At 38.4% G+C, this 20,311-nt stretch overlaps 1 protein-coding gene and 1 long non-coding RNA gene across 4 annotated transcripts in view; one reads left to right on the top strand and one right to left on the bottom strand.

Annotated features, from left to right (window-relative positions):
• Nucleotides 1-95: 95 nt before the first annotated feature.
• ASAP2 (ArfGAP with SH3 domain, ankyrin repeat and PH domain 2) overlaps nt 96-20,311 on the bottom strand; it is a 93,064-nt gene continuing 72,848 nt past the window's right edge. Inside the window, exons 21-28 of one of the 3 annotated variants that reach the window (XM_074820021.1) lie at nt 18,580-18,693; nt 14,676-14,931; nt 12,049-12,210; nt 10,968-11,136; nt 9,504-9,571; nt 7,763-7,866; nt 3,732-3,854; nt 96-2,760 (exon numbers count right to left, since the gene is read on the bottom strand). In XM_074820021.1, the coding sequence (XP_074676122.1) occupies nt 2,686-2,760; nt 3,732-3,854; nt 7,763-7,866; nt 9,504-9,571; nt 10,968-11,136; nt 12,049-12,210; nt 14,676-14,931; nt 18,580-18,693 (1,071 nt within the window). In that variant the 3' untranslated portion in view covers nt 96-2,685. Of the gene's footprint in view, nt 2,761-3,731; nt 3,855-7,762; nt 7,870-9,503; nt 9,572-10,967; nt 11,137-12,048; nt 12,211-14,675; nt 14,932-18,579; nt 18,694-20,311 lie in introns of all 3 variants that reach the window. The other 2 variants (XM_074820020.1, XM_074820022.1) reach the window with 2 other exon arrangements.
• LOC141921391 (uncharacterized) lies at nt 982-7,757 on the top strand. Its single transcript, XR_012622679.1, has 3 exons — nt 982-1,105; nt 7,181-7,339; nt 7,685-7,757. It is a non-coding gene; the product is annotated as an uncharacterized LOC141921391 (long non-coding RNA).

Here is a 20,311-nt window from a genome sequence, read left to right as displayed (position 1 = left end):
GCTTAAATGCTACTCGTTTGTATTTTTCATTTTACACATTGAAAAGAAGAATAGTGCCTAAGCAAGGCAGAGTAACAGAAGAGAAGTAACCAATGTGATTTTAAAAGTAGTTTTATTTTTCCAGACATTTGACTGGTTAACAAGAGTAAAATTTATTAATCATGCTCTAATTATAAATCACTGCATCCAGGACATTGAAAATAAGAGTTGATTTTAGGTTATACAATATATACAGTTGCTCTGCAACTAAACAAAATAAAAACAACTGAATTGAATATTATACATCTCATAGCATTCTAAGCTGCATTTTAAGTGTCACTTGCTCCTTTTTAAACAGTTAACACAGCAACCTAATAGTTTGTCTATTAACAGGTTTTTTGAATCATTATTTTAAATCAGATTTGAAAAGTTGTATGAAATATGCCAAAATTTTGGACTTAAAATTCTTAATTTTATATTATAAATAGATATCTACAGGCTCTAGAATTTCTTTTTCCTCTGCCGGAGGAGCAAACTTTGAGAAACATGAAAAATCAAGGGATAAATTTCACTTAGCTGCTCTTTATTGGTCCTCAAGATTTTAGCTGTCTGCACCGTTAGTGCTATTAAGTTGTATTCTACAAGTTTCCTAGTTTTTCAGTGACCAGTGAAGAAGGTTGTGACATTTTAAAGTGTATTCCTCTTCTAGCAGAACTCAAGGAAAATTTGCATCATTGTTTAACTTTACGAGTTGTTACATATACTATAAGATTCTGTGTTAAAAATACTGTACATTAGGAGATCTGTGCAAAATAATATGCCCATTTACTCTCTAGACTCTATCAGGGATAGAAACATACAAAATAGTGTTGCAAACTGAACATATCAGTAAGTGGATAAAACTGTAGTGCTAAACTATTACTCTCTATCATTTTACTGGGAACTTTGAAAATACAGACTAATTTGCTTCAACTTGCAACAAAAATATCTTGAAACGTTCCAGTTTGTTCCCCATTTATACTGCAGCAACAGCATCTAGGAAGTGAAAGTTCTGCGTATACTTGGCTGTACCCACACGTTTGAGAGGCTGCCAACCAACTGTACCATGTAGGAAAGGCGATACAAGGTAAGATCAGTGTTGCTCTTCCAGCACTAACGCAACGAGATTTTTCTCCCAATAAGCATATAGATGGTGGTGGCCTATTTTCCATTCCGTTCAATATGAAATGGCCAATTTAAACACCATTTGTCAGAAATTCAAAGTTCTCTTGATAAATCTAGAGATACAATATTCACGAAACGTGATCAAAGCCAATGTGACCTAGACATTGATTTTTCTTATCCTATGCCATCAGTTGTCTCCTGTAGCATAAGCAAAACCTGGTACAATTTCACAATATACAAACATCAAAATGACGTCAGATTTGTGTTGGTGTTTTGTATTTCATCAACCAACTGGGAACTATCCATGGCCTAGCCTTTGTTCACAAATCAGTAAAACAAATTTAACAACAGTGTAGCTACCATATATGCAGGTATATTATATAAATACAGAGTGAGTTTGCAAACCATCATTGTTTGCAAGGTAGTGGCACACAAAATTTTATAAACCAGAACATAACGTAGTGTACTGGTAAGGTGTCGGATACCTTATTGACCAAGGATAATTATCTAAGCGTTCCACCAAATATGTTCTCTCTGTGAACACATTGCTGGGTGATTTAAGAAAATTCAAGAATTTAAAAACAAAGTCTAAACACTATAATGAAACAAGTGTAAGAAATGCTCTGCAATCCATCATCATAGTTAAGTACATCTCAGGAAGTGCAGTTTTCATATCCTTGAGTTAATGTAGTAACTCATTAATATTGCCATAGTTTAATTAACCAGCAGTAGTCACATTAAATGACCAAAATGGATGTAACATACATAAAGAACATTCAAAAAACAGGTTCTACACACGTGCAGCATAGAAAAATGAAACAGTCTCAAGCTCACAAAATTAGAACTAGAAAGTTCAACGACTAACACAGATTTCAGATAACTTTAAGCAAATATCTACATCCATTCTGAAAGAAAGAAGTTTCTCCTGTGGTAAACTGAAATACTTTTTCACTTTTACGTGGCCAAAGACACCCGGATTAAGATAATTTCTTCTGTAATTGTTGACATCCTGGATGACAGCCAGTATGGCAAGATGCTGAATGAGTCCAATTTAGAACTACACAGCAGCTTGCATGTTTTGGTTCCAAGGCTTCAAATGGTATCAAGAATTGGATAAATTCACTGCCCTGTTAGATACACACAATTTCTTTTGACTGGGGAAGCAACACTGAACTGTGAGATTGTCATGTTACGAAAGGGAGAATAAAATTACAGTGAATTGATTGAAAAGAACATTCGTGATGTTGTGATGTTCACACACTTAGATGGATTTTGATTGTTAAAGCTTTTCAGTTCACCTTGAAAAATACAGGAAGAGTTGTTTTTTTTAAAGTGTAAACTGCTCATGAGAAGTTTTCACTAGAAAAAAGTTTTAAAAGTCCCAAAATCAGAACAATGGCAATAAAAAAGTAAGCTACAGTACCTAGGACTTGGGCAGTGCTCTGGCAAGGTGTCTGCAGATAGGTAGATGAAATGAAATAGAGCAGAACTTATTTCTGTGACCGCTGGAAATGAGAAATGTCTCCACTTATCAGTAGCAATTTAGTCAACAATAAAGTGCACAAATGATACAGGGAAAGCTCCTTTCCGACTGGGATCTCCATCAATATGACCAATCTGAAAGAGTCCAGATATTTTTCAAGTTAATCTCAAAAAAGGCATTTCAGTATCACCACAATTAATACCAGCGACCCTCCTGCCTGTAGTATGACCAGCCTCTCCCTACATCTTTTCTGCAGTGGTGGTCTTTTGCTTTTGCAAATGGGAGACATCAGAAAATTCAGTCCAACAAGGTGTATTTGTTATTCAGCTATAGACATTTTTTTTTTTTGAGTTCTGTTTTATCCAGTTCTTTGAAAGTAACATGTCGTAATGCAGTACCACTGCTACATCATTTCAGTGCATTTTGTGATGCCTGGCAGCCCATATCCTGCCTCTGTTAAGTCGCTTCTGCTTCCCCCCCTCTTAACAATCACTGAAAGGTAAAAGGATGGATCAGGCTTCAACAGTTTTGGGGTTTATATGCATCTATTTGTGTTTATACAGCATTATTGTCAATTTAGATGCAATCTGAAGTTCTATTCTTTGCTAGCTAACAATAAGAGTAAGGCAAGTGTTCTCATGCATAACGATTTTCTCAGACTTTGCTTTAGCTGATGAGACTCTGGAGTGTAAACAGTTGAGACGGTTTCCCAGCTCAAAAAGACCATTTCTCAGTCTCAGTCAGCTAAGAATTAGGACAATACAAAGCTGTCTTCTGAGGCCCCACATACAGCATCTGCAAGGAAGATGAAATAGTAGCAGGTTCTTAAACTGCTAACACCCCCCAATCATTTCCTGAATCAAACAGACCATGTCCCCTGTATACTGTGAACCCTACTAACGAGATTTTTTTTTTTTTATGAATGAGAAAAGAGAAAAACTTTTCTGAAGTTTGATTTCTGAACAAAACAAATTTCTGGAATCAGGTTTCCATGAGATGAAACTTTTCTTGTTATTTGGAAACCCAGTGGGGGATTTTCTGAAGTCAATCTCTAGATTTCATTTATTTTTTCCAAATATGTTGATGGAAAATGCAAAATACTCACCCACCACTCCTGATCTTCTTCACCATCGACTACAATAATATCTCCCTCTGAAAACGTTAGCTCATCTGGGTTATCTGCTACACAGTTGTAAATTGCTTTTACTCTCTTGGGTTTAGTTTTTGACTGAAATATAAAAGTAAGTAAATGTAAATAATACAGCATTGAAGAGACAGAATAGAATTGGGAGTTGATTTAAAGAAAGCTTCAGAACCGCTTCCAACCCTTATTTTTCATAGGTTAGAGTTCAGCTACATCTTTTATGCTGGGTGCTTGTGCTCCAGGCTGAATTTGGCAGGATCCAAAGTCTTTCAGAACCACTGTGCCACAAGCATGGGCCAGGTTTCCCTTAGTCCAGGCTCATCCAAACCTGTCTTCAGAGCTCTACATCACTGCAGCAAGTATGATCTTATTCAGAAGATGGGGTGATCAAGATCAAGTGCTACACAGCAAGTGTAAAAGCACCAGCATTATCAGAAACAGGCCTGAGCCACCAGCCATTACACCCCTTCTTCTTAATTTGCTAAACCCATTTCAGCAGTGTACAAACCCTCTGAAATGTCCTCTGCCCCTCTGTAATGTTTTGAGGACTACAAGCCACAGGAGTGGTTTGGCAACTCTTCCAATAGGAGTTTAGTAAGGAGTTGCAATATTCCGATATTGCAGTGGGACTCCAATCCTAGTTGTATTCTATTTGAAGCGATGTCAAAATTGTTTTTCTCTGGTATCACTGTATCCACCATCCTAACCTCACACCTCTCCCAGTGCAACCCGGCCTGCATTTGTTTTCAGCCTCCTCATTCTCTGTTGCAGACCAACAATAACACTACCTACACAGTGTTTCCATGTGAGGAGTGGAGAGGCACAGGACCTGGAGGCAGAGCATAAGCCTTCTACCATGAGTCCACCCTCCTCCCCAGTTTGCCCAGCCCTAACCAACAAAAATCTCTCCTTTCTACCCTAAGATGCCAGAGCAGAGCTATAAGTGCCATTTAGGTCAAGAGATGTCTATTAATGCAGTGAGTGTTTGGGACAGAGGCTCCAGATGGGATAAGGGAAAGAAGGTCTCATCATCCTGGAGTTCCCCAGAGACTGGTCCCAGTCCCTAGTTAGGTCACCCATGGAGCAGGAAGCTTGTGAGGGGAGAAGAGACTCCATCCACAAGTCCACTTCTCTCCCCAGCAAAATGCTCCTCTGTGGACAGTACTGCCCAACAGCCTCTTAATGGGCCGTTTTGTTAGAGCTGAGCGCCAGTTCTCCACCTTAGAGAAGTGACATTATCCCCAATTTACAGTCAAGCAGCGGATGGGGAAGGAGGGAGGCAGCATCATCGTTATGCTCCTCTGTAAGCATCCATTTGCACTTCAGTATAAAAAAAACCTGACCTGCCCAGACCAGGCATACCCTTAGGCTCCATCTGTGGGGCACACCCCCCAGGGCTGGCAGCCTTGCACAGCATCATAGCAATTCTGCCAGGTGCTCCATCTCAGTCAAGTTACAGTTTGAACCACGGCACCTTTTAGGTCAAGAGGGAAAAGCTTCACATCAGTACAACAGTGACATAATTAACAACTTCAAAGCACAGTAATTACAGGTATTTCTTGTTCTTTAGAAGGCAAAGAAATTAAAATAGATCCCAATCCCAGAAGACTAAAATCTTCCAGGAAGAGTTTCCCATGTATCTACAATATGGTTTCAAAAATCTAAAATACACATTGAAAAAAAAAAAAAAAAAAAAAATGCATCAGGAGTTTCCATCTGACAAATAGGCTATTGGGCAAATGCACTGTATGGCAGATAAGCCACTGGCTACATGTGCATGTACAACTAGACCTCTTTTTTCTTTAGTCAAGGAGCCCTTCTGCAATCATTTCCTAAATCTGGGCTGGCCTCTGGATTCTCTGGCAGGGTAAAGACTTAGCAAAAAAGGCTGGAGTATAAGGCTAAATGGAGTGATTTAGCCAAAGTACTTCAGCTAGACTGATCTAGCTAAAGCTCTTTAGCTAAGGGGCCCTTGACTAAATCTCAGCTAAGATGCTTTAGCTAGATTGATTTAGCTAAAGCACCTTAACTAGCACATACTCCCTGAGCCAGGCTTCCCTTACTCTTCTGTACTTTGACAAGAAGAAAATCATCCAGCTGATTCTCTCAGTCTCCCAAAATTCACCTTGCTGAAGCCCTAGAGACATCTGGAGAGTCAGATTTGGTTTTCATACGTGCAATTAATATTAAATTGTGGAGACATTGTGACTGTTCCAAAAAACCAGCCAGGATACCCCATTCACTCATGAGTAAAGCAATTTGTCCTATAAAACAAGGAGGGAGACAACACCACAGAAAACTACTGCAACCTTAATTTATACAGAAAGCCAGGTAAGGAGGTGTTTCAGAACTGACAGATGTGTTGAAAGGATGTATCCAGTGCTCACACTTGAATCCCAGAACACACAACAGAAACTGTGATCAGGGTCCAACAGCTTCACAGAGTAAATATGGCAATTCCCTTGGTGCACGTAAGCAAAAGGGATAGATATTCCATTTTACACTAATCAGACCATTTAATTTTATTGTGGCCTAAAACATGAATGTTATTTTGATGCAAGACAGAGTATCTTGGTTAAACAAGAGTGGGGGAGGCAAGAAAACTAAGATTTTATACTCCCAACTAATTCAAGATGAACTCCAGATGTCTCTGTGGCTTTTCAGCATTATCAGATGAAAAACAGCTAATCGGAGTTCTAAGAGCTAAAGACAAATGTGCAAGGCAATGTGCACACAATGAAGTCTGTTCTGGAGAGTTACTATTTCAGTAGACATGGTTAAGGAAAAATGGATGAAGGGAGACAAGACAGAGGACTGAAGAAGGCAGGTCTTTTCATTACAGCCCATTAATAAGACAATTGCAGATGCAGGAACAGCACATCATCTACCTCTCAGTTCATTATTTACCTACTGAACCACACTCCTACACAGAATGTAAAGCATGTAAAGCCCAGACCTAGTCACATACAGCATCTCAAGAAGTACGGACTCTCCAGATTGTGATTTGCTTACTGCAGAGAAATACTGTCATGATCAAGCATATGGATGTTTTATGTTTATCACATAAGAGAGCAATATAAAGTCTGAGCAAGGACCAAAGACCCAGCTGAACCACACATAATGCAACAGCTCAACTGGAAATGCATCCCTTTACCTGCACCAGTATAAGAATACAGCTATTGACACTAATATGTGCGCTACCGTTCATGGTCCTAGATGATAAATAACTAAGAGTATGAAAAGGCCACACAATCAGATCAAGAGTCCATGTAAATCCAGTATCTCTTTTCTAATAAGGCTGGTGGCAGGGTAGAGAAGAAGAATATACAATACTTCCAGTCTTCCCCTTCACCCTCCTTCTGGTTAGGGATGTCTCAAGTCTGATGCGGTTTCTGTGTTCTTACCAACAGATTTCTCTCCTGTCATCCAGTGAATGCCTGACAGAGATGCAAAGAGAACCAACTGCACAAAGAACCAATTTCTTTTGTTTTGAGCTTGACTCCTACTGGTCTTGTCTGAAGCCAGTTGATCTACTTATGTGAACAACTCTATCTGCTTCCATTCCAAAAGTAAGCACAAAACCTCCCTTAGTACTTACTTCACTGAAGTTTAAGAATGAAGTTACATGTGATCTACAAGTGCCTCACTTATCAAGCTTACCTACCTTCAGTAACTCAAATCATACATTCTGTGGATTGTGTTGGTCACATTTTGACACAAAGAATCCATGCTTCTTTTCTTTGGTATCCCTTTGGTTTTTGTTAGTTTTTTGGGTTTTTTTAATTTAAAATCACATACTATCATATAGGAAATGCAAGAAAAGTTTTCATAAATATTTAGTACAAGTCACACACATATTTAACACAGGATACAGGCTTTGTATTTTCATGATTCTCACACTTTCTCCGTAACAGGATACACTATTATGTCAACAGCATGTTTGATAGAGTGCGGAAGTTTTTATAAAATCAGAACGCAAATCATCTACTTACTATTTGTGATTTCCTTGGCATTGGTGCTGGTGGTTGGATTTGTGCCAAAGTATTTGTTGTAGAACCAGTTTGTGTTACTGGAATTTCACATACAGACTCTCCTGCTGCTAAAGTAAGTAAAACAAGTAAATTTTAGGCATGTGTTAAAAAAAAGTAAGAGTGATGACACAAATTGAAACCAAATTAATTATTCTTTAAAGGATGCAAATAATTTTATACCCATGAGTATTTCTTTTTTAAAATTATTCTTTCTAAATAACTGAACAGAATTTTTCTATCCTTTTCCTTACCAAAAAGGCCTCTTTTCCCAAAGAAAATTACCTAAGACCTTTAATACTGCAGATACGCTAAAAGAGAAAAAAGCCTATAAAATAGACGAGAGCAGAACCAAATATCCCATTTCCCATTTGTTCACAGCAGACTGTGTGCTTTTAGAACCCTTCTTTGCTAGTAAAGACCATCATTATCAAGATGCTGTATCCTTCACAGGAGACTCCCCACGCAGATGGCAGGCAGTCATTAGCAAATTCCCCTTGAGTATGTCAAGGGGAAATAAAAAAGAATCACAGCAAGAACCAATGAACATAATATATACAGTGGAAGAGGAAACTGGGTAGGAGAAATTCTGCTACAACCACCACAGAATCCACATAAACTTTACTGTGGACATTTTATTGAAATGACATTATTGTAATGTCCAAAGTGGTAGTAACTTTGAACAATGAAAAGTGCAGAATGAATAATGAACTCTGTTCATTATTATGAAAAGACCAATATCGATTTGCAATTTAATTAAAAGTGACACTATATGTGTTTTAGATTTCCAAACTAGAAACCTTTTTCTGTTCTAAAATGTGTATGTTACCTTGTTTATGACACATGCAAACAAGAGAGTAAACTAACTAAAGCTTTCATAATGCATCCTTTGTTTGAGTGGGGTTTAGTAAGGTCAGGAAAGCTAAAGCCCAACTGGAATTGAATCTGGCAAGGGATGTCAAAGACAACAAGAAGGGCTTCTGTAAATATATAGGTAACAAAAGGCAAATCAGGGAAAACGTGGGCCCATTGCTCGGAGATGGGGATCTGTTTACACCGGACATGGAAAAGGCTGAGGTACTAAATGCTTTCTTTGCCTCAGCCTTTATTAGCAAGACCAGTCTTCAGGAATCCCAGGTCCCAGGGACCAGGCAAAAATCTGTAGCAAGGAAGTGCAAAGTCCTGCACCTGGAGACAAACAAGCCCATGCACCAGCTGGAAAGCAGGACCAGAGGCAATGGGCACAAACTGAAACACAGGAGGTACTATCGGAACATCAGGAAACACTTTTTCACTGTGAGGGTGACTGGGCACTGGCACAGGTTGCCCCGAGTGGTTGTGGAGTCTCCATTCTTGGAGATATTCAGAAGCCATCCGGACAGCCTTGGGCAACTGGCTCTGGGTAGCCCTGCTTGAGCAGGAGGGTTGGGCCAGATGACGTCCAGAGGTCCTTCTCAACCTCAACCATTCTGTGACTCTGTTTCTTATTACATGGCCACATTGTTTATATTAATTGGCCCGTAACTCTGTTTATGCAGAAGAGCTTGAGGCATCAGGGTCTCCGCAATCAAGAAGAGAAACAACAAGAATGCTGGTACTGACTGTATTTAAATGTGTAAGGTAAATAAAAACCCCCCACGCTCTCCCTTAGGCTGTTATAATGATAGCTTAATTACAATAAAATAAATTTCTAAACCACAATTACCAGTTTGTTGTAGAGACCCAAGTCCTCTGGACTGTCCTTTGTTAGTTAAGCCAGATGACTTCTCAGACCTGTGCAGAAAGTTAGAAATTCATCCATTTAAGAAACAACAAGACCTTGAACCTCAACAATACAGAGTATTTTCCAAATTATAAAATTCTCATCACGTCTTCAGTATATTCTGGTGACAGCTATTTTGCTTTTAAAAATACTACTTTGCTTCCGTATTTTTGATTACACCAATCATGAGTTGCACTTAAATTTAAAAACGTAAGGCAGAAGAATAATATAGGTTCAATTACTGCAATTTGTGTAGAGCAGATTTTCTAAGTTTTGAAGTTCCTTTCACTGCTGTTTTAAAATTCTTTGTTAAAATTATGTATCCATATTAATCTGTACATTGTAGCAAGCTTCAGCAAGTTGCTTCTTCCTTTTACTTAGTATGGTATATGCAATCAAAGGACTAGAAAGGGAACTCAAAGGTTGTTTACCTCTTTCATTCACAAAGGATCAACAATTTACGACGATATTTCCCTGTGCTTACTTTTGAAAAGCTATCCCTAGTGTCTAACCAAATTATTCTTCCCACAACTTCCCATTACCTTATTGATCTTCCCTGATTTCTGCCTCATTGTTTCATATCTTTATTTTACTGCAATACCCAAAACTGAACACAGTAGTCCAGCTGAGGCATTACTGATGTTGAGTCAACTGGCAGGATTAATTCATATAGTTTGCAGGCTATAATCAAACAATCCCATTTCTCTTTGACTCTTCCACAACAGCATGAGTCATCTGACTTACTTGTATCTATGATTCACTACGTCCTTGCAGATCCTTCTCTTAAGGACTTTTGCTTAACCTTACTCTGCTTCGTTTCTGTAGCTGATTGTTCTTAAGTACTAAATGTTGCTTACTGAATGACACCCCTCTTCTCCCTTGACTACTGCTCCAGTTTCTCAAGGCTACTTTGGATATAATCCTGTTTTCCCAGACACTGGTTGCTCCTAACTTTGTTTCCTGTAAATTTAAAAATTCTATTTTCTGTTCCACATCTTTCTACTCCTGCCATGAATGAAAATACTGAATGGAGCTGAACCTACACAAAAAGCATGTGAACAACAAATAACACAATCAGACATAAGATCTGATTATCTCTTCTTTGTTATTAGATGAGAATTAGAAACAGCATATTCTTTGTGGCTTCTTATTTCCATCATGGCTAAGCATTCTGTAGATATTCTGCAAGTCATACAATCTAAAACCACTAGGCTGTCTTGTTTTTATGTGGGAATCCTTGTAATCTGCTCCCTTAAGTGTCTGCCTTCTGTTCCTTCCCATGCTCTAGAACAACATCATTGGCAAAAGTATGCATGCTTTATAGATGACTTGCATGTTATATGCCATAAAATTGAAAAGTTACTAGTAACTACGAAGTATATTAGATACTAAAATGACATCAGTTACCCAGGAATAGGCTTTCTTTGAGAGATTCTACTAGGAGGTTGTGGGGGCAGTGGTGGCGGGACTGGCTTAGTTTGTGGAGGAGCTGGTTGCTGTTTAGATTGCTGGTTCAGAGCTTCTATAATGCTGGCTGTCTTTGCCACTGGAGGCGGTGGTGCTGGAGAAAGTACATCTATAGAAGAAAGTTAGACAGTGAAACGGAATTACATTTCTGTTTACCATTTTGTTTCTTGGGTTCTCATCCACAGGTTTTCCTGTTACAGGATTTACCCCCATCCAAGAAAAATGCTTTACTACATGTAATCAATAACTTAAACAGAAAGCAATCCTTCCACTGGAAGGAGGACCTCTCTAGAAAGAGGTTGACCTCTCTAGAAAGAGGTTTACCTTTTGTTTCACCTAGTCAAGGTCAGAGAGCTTACAAGTACTTCAATTTACTCAAGCATCAACAAGCAAAGAAAATTCTTACCAAAGTCAGTCATATTCTTGAAAATAGTAGATCAGAATATATTTAATAAAGTGCTAATATTGTTTGCTCGATCAAGGTCTTCAGTTCGTGTTTTATGGAAAAGTAACTGAGTGAACGCTATCTGAGAAATTTTATTTAGAGGAACGTCTTTTCTTAAAATCCTGTTACAATTAATGTCTAACTAACCACATTAGGTTTAGCAATTAATTAAAATTTCTGTTGAATTCTTGAAACCACCACAACAGCAGCTAGCAATGCATTAAAACATCTTGTTGCATTCCTACAGTCTGCAAGAATCAAGCATAATGTGGAGACATAGCCCCAGGCCTACATGCAACACTCATCTTTACGATTAGTGAGAAATGCAGCATTGAAACTAAAAAGTGAAGAGCTCTTGAGCTCAAGTAATAGATAGTATTTCCTGTTGACTCTGCACTACAGCATACAGTCCTCACTGGAACATCAGAGAAGACAGTTCATACAAAGTTACTGGATGGGAACGATAGGCCAAAGCTACAGTCACCAAAAGAGGAAGTATGAGTTGTGGAAATGGAAAAATAAGCCAACTATGATTAGATACAGCAGAAGGGAAAACAGGGGAAAGTGGAAACATACTTGTAGATGTTACACGCAATGGCGGCACAGGGGGATGAATAGCTGGTGGATCTGATGAAGACCTCTGCCTGCTTATACTTTCCACTCCTAAAGAATTTGTCTTCCACATTGCATTAGATGAAGAAATTGTCTGAATACCACTGCCAAGAACTGAAGGCTGAACTAAAAAGAGAGGAAAATACTGTATTATTATTATTGCTTACCCTAAGCACAAAGTGTTAATATTCACACCTGTGCTTTTAAAAATGGTGCAGCTAGATCACTATATTCAGCAACAGGAACCACTGCCATCCTGCTGGAATGCCAGAGCAGAAATCAGAGTCTGATGTAAAAAATTACATAGAAGTTTCTAGGTGAAGTCTTACTAGCACTTTACCTAAGTAAAATTTGTCTCCAGTCATTACTTTAAAATATGTCAACACTTGAAAAAGCAGAAATTTCTCAACCAGAAGACAGAAGGCAAGTCTTGCTACCTTCTTTAATCCCTGACTGATAGCTGCAATCTTCTCAGGTACTGCAAGAAAAGGATCTCACTCTTGCATGAGCATTAGCAGACATTGCTGACTCAAAGTGAAACATCAGTTTTGACTTGGAATTGACACAAAACTGTAATTCTGAATTTCACCCAAACAAGAAGCTATAATAACTAGTCATGAAGCAGTTACAAAGTACGACTTCTTTGGGGCCTCCTAAATGACTCCATTCTTAGGCTGAAAAGCAGCCTCCCCATTTCATAAAAACACCCTACAGGTTTTCTTCATAAAGCCAATATTTTGCATATATCATGCCACTTCTCCCTACTCAGCACATGAGCATTATATTAAGAAAAGATGAAACAGAGTAAGGTATGAATAAATATTAAGTTGCAGGGAAAAGCATAAAAGCCTCAGAAGACTTGGAGAACAGCCTAAAGCTAAGAGGACAAAGGAGTAATAATACACCATAACATCAACATCAGCAATCAACAAGAAGCTAAGATAGATGATACTATTACAGCTTTTAGCCTATTATTTTATATTCTTAGTTAATACATTGCTAGAGTAAAGAATATGAGCTAATAATCTAAGCCAGGCAGCATGATTTCTTGGCGTGAGCTGCACTATACCGGTGCCAAGAAGTCTGGGGTTGGAAATGAAATTAAAATGACACTCTTTGAAAAGTGTCATTTAATCAAGGGCAAACAGTGGGTAAAATAGTATGGTTTGTCATGATTAAAATAATATCAAAGGGTAAAACAGTCTTTTTAACTATCCAATTGTATTACTAGTCTAGAGAGAGAATCTAACAGTTAAACAGACTATGCAGGCTCCTTGGGTGAATTTTCCTGTTTGGTGGGGGAAACATTCCTTTCCATCAAGTAAAAAAAGTGTCTAGATATTAAGCTTAGACTTCAAGCAGAAATGCTAGATGAAAGGAATCCCACCTTGGTTAAGTTTTATATGCTGCTAAACTTCCCCCAGTGTCATGTTACCTCTTTTAAGTAACCCGATACCATGCTGTTCTGCTGTTTTCAGTTTTTCTGCTCCCAAAATAACATATTTTAACCCAACTTTTATGCTACAGCCGTTCCTGTGAGACCAATAACTGACTTTTCATATTACACATATGTTCAATTCGCCATCTCAGACACAATCACTGGTGTATGGAGTCTTGCGTTCTGACCTCTGCACAATGCTCCCAAAGGCAGAAGCCGCTCACATATGCCTAGAACATTCCCCGCTCGTGTCTCCTCTTATGGACTCTGAATTACAGCACCATAGAAAATCATGTGTTTATATAGTAATTTTTCTTCATTTGAACTTTATATAAATTTAGCATCCATGAAAGCTGCTTGATTAATAAAGATATTAAAACAATGAAACACACCGAACATGTACTGTACAAGAGGACCTATACAGGTTTCTCTATGCCTCTTTAATATGATCCAAAAAGATTATATATGAAGATAAGAACAAAGTTCACAGCATCAGCTTTAATGGTAGATTTTGCAGGCACAAAAGCCTTCTGAACCAGGATGAGACACGTACGTTTTACATTGTTCTGCTGATCAGGGTATAACCAGTAATTGGTAGCTACATTTTCAGTTGGCTATGAGTTCTCTAAAATCATCCAGTTCTCCACATCATGACACTTAAAGTTTTATTTCAACAACCTTGAAGCATATACTTATTAAGAGAAGACTTTGCAAGGTTAAAATCATGTTCTGCATACACTCTCCATTCTCCCAGGTCTTAAACAATTCTCCACAGCAGCCAAATGCTATTGAAACTGTACATTTAAACTGAACTCTGACAATGACATCTTCAAGAAACAGAAGTATGAAAAGATGGAATAGAACCAAAAAAACCCCAAAACTGAACCAAATTGACTGCAGCCCTCCTTTTAATAAATTGTTTACTCTCCTGAGGTTATCTGTGCATTGTTTTCTCAAACACTATTCTGAAAAATCAAACTCAGAACAGGTTGTGCAGATTCACATCAAGTATGTAAAATAAAGTCTTGAATAAACTGTTCGAATACCTACCTGTGCAAAACAACTGTAAAAGGAAACCTAAAAAATGTAATAATAAAAAACCTATTATGATCATGTTTTTCTAACATACAATGATATTTTCCAGTATTAGTACCTTTGCCAATATTCCTTGGAGGTAGAGGAGGTGCACTACTTGTAACAGGTACTGCAGGCTGAATGGGAGGTGGACTGCCACTGAGTATTGCTCCATATGTTTCATTTTGTAATATACTTGGCATAAATCCTCTTTGCTTATCCTTAGCAATGTTTGCTGCATCTCTTGCCAAGGATGCTACATTAGGCTGAAGTTGGTTTGATCCAAGTTGATAGAAGCTGACCGGCCTGTCCTCTCTCCGATTGGGACTTGGTTGCTTAAACACAATAACAAAAGTACTCACTGATACCACATTAGTTGTACTCATTTTATTAGTTGATACAAAGTTATTGGCTTCTAGAAAGAAAAAATGTCTTCTAATATGCATTTTTGTTGCCTTTAATATGTAATCTAAAGCCTACATTCCTCCCTCTTCAAGACAAAGTAACTGTGGACATTAAAAAAAAAGATTAAATGTGAATTGCATTTTGAAACAATTATAATTTCCTCATTTTATCCTGTAGTTTAGTCCTATAAGATAATACTGTATCCTTATATGCACAGGACTATACTCCTACAGATAGTCAATACAGACATTCAGATTGAATCAAGCAAAGTGTCCCCGTACCAAAATACCAGGCAGTATTTTCAATAGTAAATAAACAACTGAAGATCCTAAGCCTCGGCAGCATTAGATCTCAAATAGATGATGATGATCTCAAAATCCAGACACAACTGAATCTAAGTGTTTTACCTGTAGCTCAGTATATAATAAATTAGGAGACAAAACTTCTCATGAACTCTTTTCAGCTCACTAATATCACTGGACAAGTTTGGGAGATTAGTTCAATTGGCAGCTGGGATGGAACATTGCTCATCCCATGCACATTATCAAATGAGATCTAATTAGTTATCTTTGAGATTTACAGCAAGTCATCTGCTTGCTATGCACAGTTCACATTATTTTTCCTGTTTCAACAGCAAGCATAGTAATTATTGTTATCAAATGATAATTAAAATAGCTGGAGTTATAAATTCATGTGGCTACTACAGGAATGGGTTGTAACAATCCACAGCTCAGAGAGCATAAATATGCCTTCAGAAATAGTGTTACATAAACACATTGCTGATGTACTGTCTGTATTAAATTAAAATAACCATTTATAGTAATAGCACGTAGGCAGAATAAAGATTTACACCAATAGTATCACATACAAGCCATCCATTTTCCTCTGAATATATTCAGTGCTTACTCTGGATTGATCACGTAGGGCCTTTAGACATGTTATAGCACAGCATTATAGTTCAAAGATTTATCAGAATAATGTACATGACAGCCAGATGCATTAATCCCTACCTTTACTTTGGCATAGCAACCTCCCTCCTCACTGGCTGATTATCTCCATTCCCTGACCTCTCCACTGTCCTGGTTCTGGTATTTGTTTCAGCCCACACTTGCTTCTGCTTTCTAAATCAGCAGAAAATTCTTCTTTGTTTTGTTGATTTAGCTTTTCACTGGTTTACCAAACCGAAAGAGCTCAATACAGGGACAGAATGGAGGCAAAAGATGAGGTAGGACCAGGCAGCTGAGGTGTGGAACAGAAGCAGAAACGAGCTAGATTGTCTTAGCCTTCTTTTAGGTTAGTCTCCTGTATGTGAAGTTTTGGGCTAAAAGAACTTCAATTTCAAACATGACCTTTTCTGACAAAGAGCACAAAATCTATTCAATTGCTTTACCAGAAAGAGAGACAAGCCTAATAGCTTGACATCTACAAGCAATAGCAGTATTCACCGGTGCATTCAATGTAGTCACAGACACTAGTCTGTGATTAATAGTCCTTAATCTCCTTTGAAAAGTCCCTGTAGTATAAGCCTATTAATAGTGGGCAGTGAAGTAGCAGTTTCATTACTTCAGCCTCATTGCTGAGTAGCAGATAACTTCCTATACGAGATGGGAGCTCAGGGACTAGCCAATGCTGAACTGCAGAAGGCAACTGGCAACAGTGAAGGAAATGAAGGAAAAAAGAGATCAAAAATACAAATTTAGAGTGTTTCAGAAAGGGATTTGCTAGATATCTAGTTGTAAATTACCCAAAAGGTTTTACAGCTGGAAAAAATGAAATCTCTAAAATGTAACAGAAAGTTTCAAGTTGCTTTATCAAAAAGGTCATCACTACTGCTGTTATTATCTGAATGGTGATACAATATATAGGAATACATAAATACTGGGATATAATACGGAAGCTCACCCAGAAGAACTGGATTTAGCAGCTCACAGATTCCAGATTCTTGCACAGATACCAAAATTCTCAAGAAAAATCCTAAGAGAAGTCTCAGAAGGGTAGCAATTGTGCTTTGAAAGGGATGGCTTCTGACATGTTTTTTGCTCTTTGTTGCTAACTAGGTCAAGTCAAGCACCAGAGGTAACAGCTATCTTGGACTAAAGAGACAGGAGCTGGGGAGAAGAATCTTATGCAGACAAGATCTTGCAAAAATGGTATTTTGCCACAGAGGAAACTCACTGATGTGAAAATTAGTCTCCAAGACATTAACGCAATTCAATGGTCTGATGACCTGGCATTTTTTAAGACATTCTGTGAAGGCAAAAAAAATGAACCTATGACTGTCAGGTTTTAATACTTCTGAAAACAAAGCAAAACCCAGCACACAAGATTTGGTTTTATGTTATTAATTAAGTATTAGCAATTCATGCCCTGAGATGGGGACTTTGCAATAGAAGTATTGAAATGCTAAAACTTGTAGAAAGAAAAAATTCAAGTTTCATTATCCAGAGGAAAAAGGGTTGTTAGCTACTTTCAAGAGAAAAAAAGGTTGTGCTAACATCTGAAGATTAACTAATACAAAGTCTATTGTGTATTCCTTGCACTTTATGAAGGAAGCAGAAAAGGCATAAGCAATTATAACACCACACACACAAAAAGAACAAAAACATGTGTTCAATACTTATATGGAATACTTCAAATTATGGAAGTTTCAGAATGTCATCAGTATTTAGGAACCTATACGTCATTTAAAATTACCTGGCCCCTAGAAATCCAAGCCATTTTTAAGTGTTGTTCAAGTATCAAAACATGGTAGTGTGTTCCCTGTCTGTATGTTTAGGTGCTTAAATACTTTTTGAAGTTGGTCCCTAAATTGGGAAATTAAATTTTGAAAATGCAATGAAGTTTCTATGCTACTGGAATACTTCTTAATACTTGTAATATGACCATCCTTGGAGATATTCAAAAGCCATCTGGACACGGTCCTGGGCAACTGGCTCTAGATGACCCTGCTTGAGCAGGGGCGTTGGACCAGATGACCTCCAAAGGTCCCTTCCCACCCCAACCATTCCGTGATTCTGGACCCAATAGCACCACAACATCACCAGAAATTTCAGGTATGAAAAGACAGAAAACAAAAACCATTAAGTTTCAGAATTAAGACCCTACCCTGATATTAAGGGATGTAGCTTATTTAATGCACAAATTTAGTTCCACTGAAGAAAAGCCAATGCCTAAACTCTTCCAAAATTAAAGCCATCCGCTGGAGCTGTATCACAAACATGAGGAAATACTATAAGGTGCCTCTCTTTGTAAAGGCAATTTCCCTAGTTACTTTTGTTTCACAATCAGCAGATCTAAATATTCCTGAAAATACTATTGACTCCATTTAAAAAAAGATATCACATCTGGCTAATTGTAATTTGATCATGACCATACAGTTGTATGTTTCACACCTGATATTGAAGAGGAAAAAGAAGACAAACTATAATTTAAGGAACTAAAATTTAAGCTACTACATTTTACTACAGAACTTTATTTCAGTGTCTTCACACCTATAGCAAGAAGTAGCATTACTGAAATCATTATGAACATCATGCTTACACATATATGTGTACAGAAAAATAGTAACGTATACAAACCTGCAGCTTTTCATCCACATCATCATCACTTTCATCCAGATCTTCATGGAGCAACCTCCATTCGTATTCTACATGAACATGAGAATTAAATCTTCCAGACAGTGCTTGAGTAAGCTAAGGAAAAGAAGATGACTGTTATGGGCAGTACTTATTTTAAAGCAATGTATTTAAAAACAAACAAAAACCACATATAGAAGGAAACTTGGTTTCTAATATTACTTTTGTTTTAAAACCAGATTTCAGTAATCTGGAAAGTTATTACACTGGGACAAGTTTAAAGATTTAAGCTCTGTGAACAAATACAACAAAATAAATGAAAAGCAACTAGGCTTTTCATTAACCATTGCAGATCCATTCTCCATTTTCTGATAATAAGCACCACATCCTATTTGCTTTGATTTGGAAATTGCAAGTCAACGAAATTAACTGCAATGGCAGTTTTTTTTGAATCAGACTCACTTATCAAGAAGCCTTGACCCCACTAATCTATTTTCCTTGCTTACTAAAAATAGCAATAGTAGCCAACTTCCCTTCATAGAATCATAGAATGGTTTGGGTTGGAATGGACTTTTAAAGGTCTAGTCCACACGCCCCCCCTCCCCCCCCGCCCCGCTATAGGCAGGGACATCTTCCACTGGATCACGTTGCTCAAAGTACCATCCAACCTCACATTGAGCACTTCCAATGATGGGGCATCCACAGCTTCTCTGGGCAGCAAGAAAATGGCCTTCATCCATGGCCTTCACCCATAAAAAGTACTTCAGTGATTAGATTTCAATAAGATGTCAGACACTTTGAATCATAGAATCATTTAGGTTGGGAAAGACCTTTAAGACCATTGAGTCCAACCATTAACCTAACACTGCCAAGTCCATCACTAAACCATGTCCCTAAGCACCACATCTACACGTCTTTTAAATACCTCCAGGGATGGTGACTCAAACACTTCCCTGGGCAGCCTGTTCCAATGCTTGACAACCCTTTCAGTGAAGACATTTTTTCCCAATATCCAATCTAAACCTCCCCTGGCACAACTTGGGGCCATTTCCTCTTGTCCTATCACTTGCTACTTGGAAAAAGAGACCAACACCCACCTCACTACAACCTGCTTTCAGGTAGCTGTAAAGAGCAATAAGGTCTCCCCTGAGCCTCCTCTTCTCCAGACTAAACAACCCCAGTTCCCTCAGCTGCTCTTCATAAGACTTGTGCTCCAGACCCTTCATCAGCCTCATTGCCCTTCTTTGGACACGCTCCAACACCTCAATGTCTTTCTTGTAGTGAGGGGCCCAAAACTGAGCACAGTATTTGAGGTGCGGCCTCACCAGTGCTGAGTACAGGGGTAAGATCACTTCCTTAGTCCTGCTGGCCACACTATTTCTGATACCACCCAGGACACCATTGGCCTTTTTGGCCACCTGGGCACACTGCCGGCTCATATTCAGCTAGCTGTCAACCACCACTTCCAGTTCCTTTTCTGCCAGGCAGCTTTCCAGCCACTCTTCCCCAAGCCTGTGGCAATGCATGGGATTGTTGTGACCCCAGTGCAGGACCTAGAACTTGGCCTCGTTGAACCTCATACAGTTGGCCTCAGCCCATCACTCCAGCCTGTCCAGATCCCTCTGCAGAGCCTCCCTACCCTCGAGCAGATCAACACTCCCACCCAACTTGGTGTCGTCTGCAGAGTTACTGAGGGGAATCTTACTTGTGGATCTGGGACTAATAGCTCAAACAG

This window comes from Strix aluco, chromosome 3 (assembly GCF_031877795.1).
Source record: "Strix aluco isolate bStrAlu1 chromosome 3, bStrAlu1.hap1, whole genome shotgun sequence".
Lineage (NCBI taxonomy): Eukaryota > Metazoa > Chordata > Aves > Strigiformes > Strigidae > Strix > Strix aluco.
This window is presented reverse-complemented; position numbering and strand designations above follow the sequence as displayed.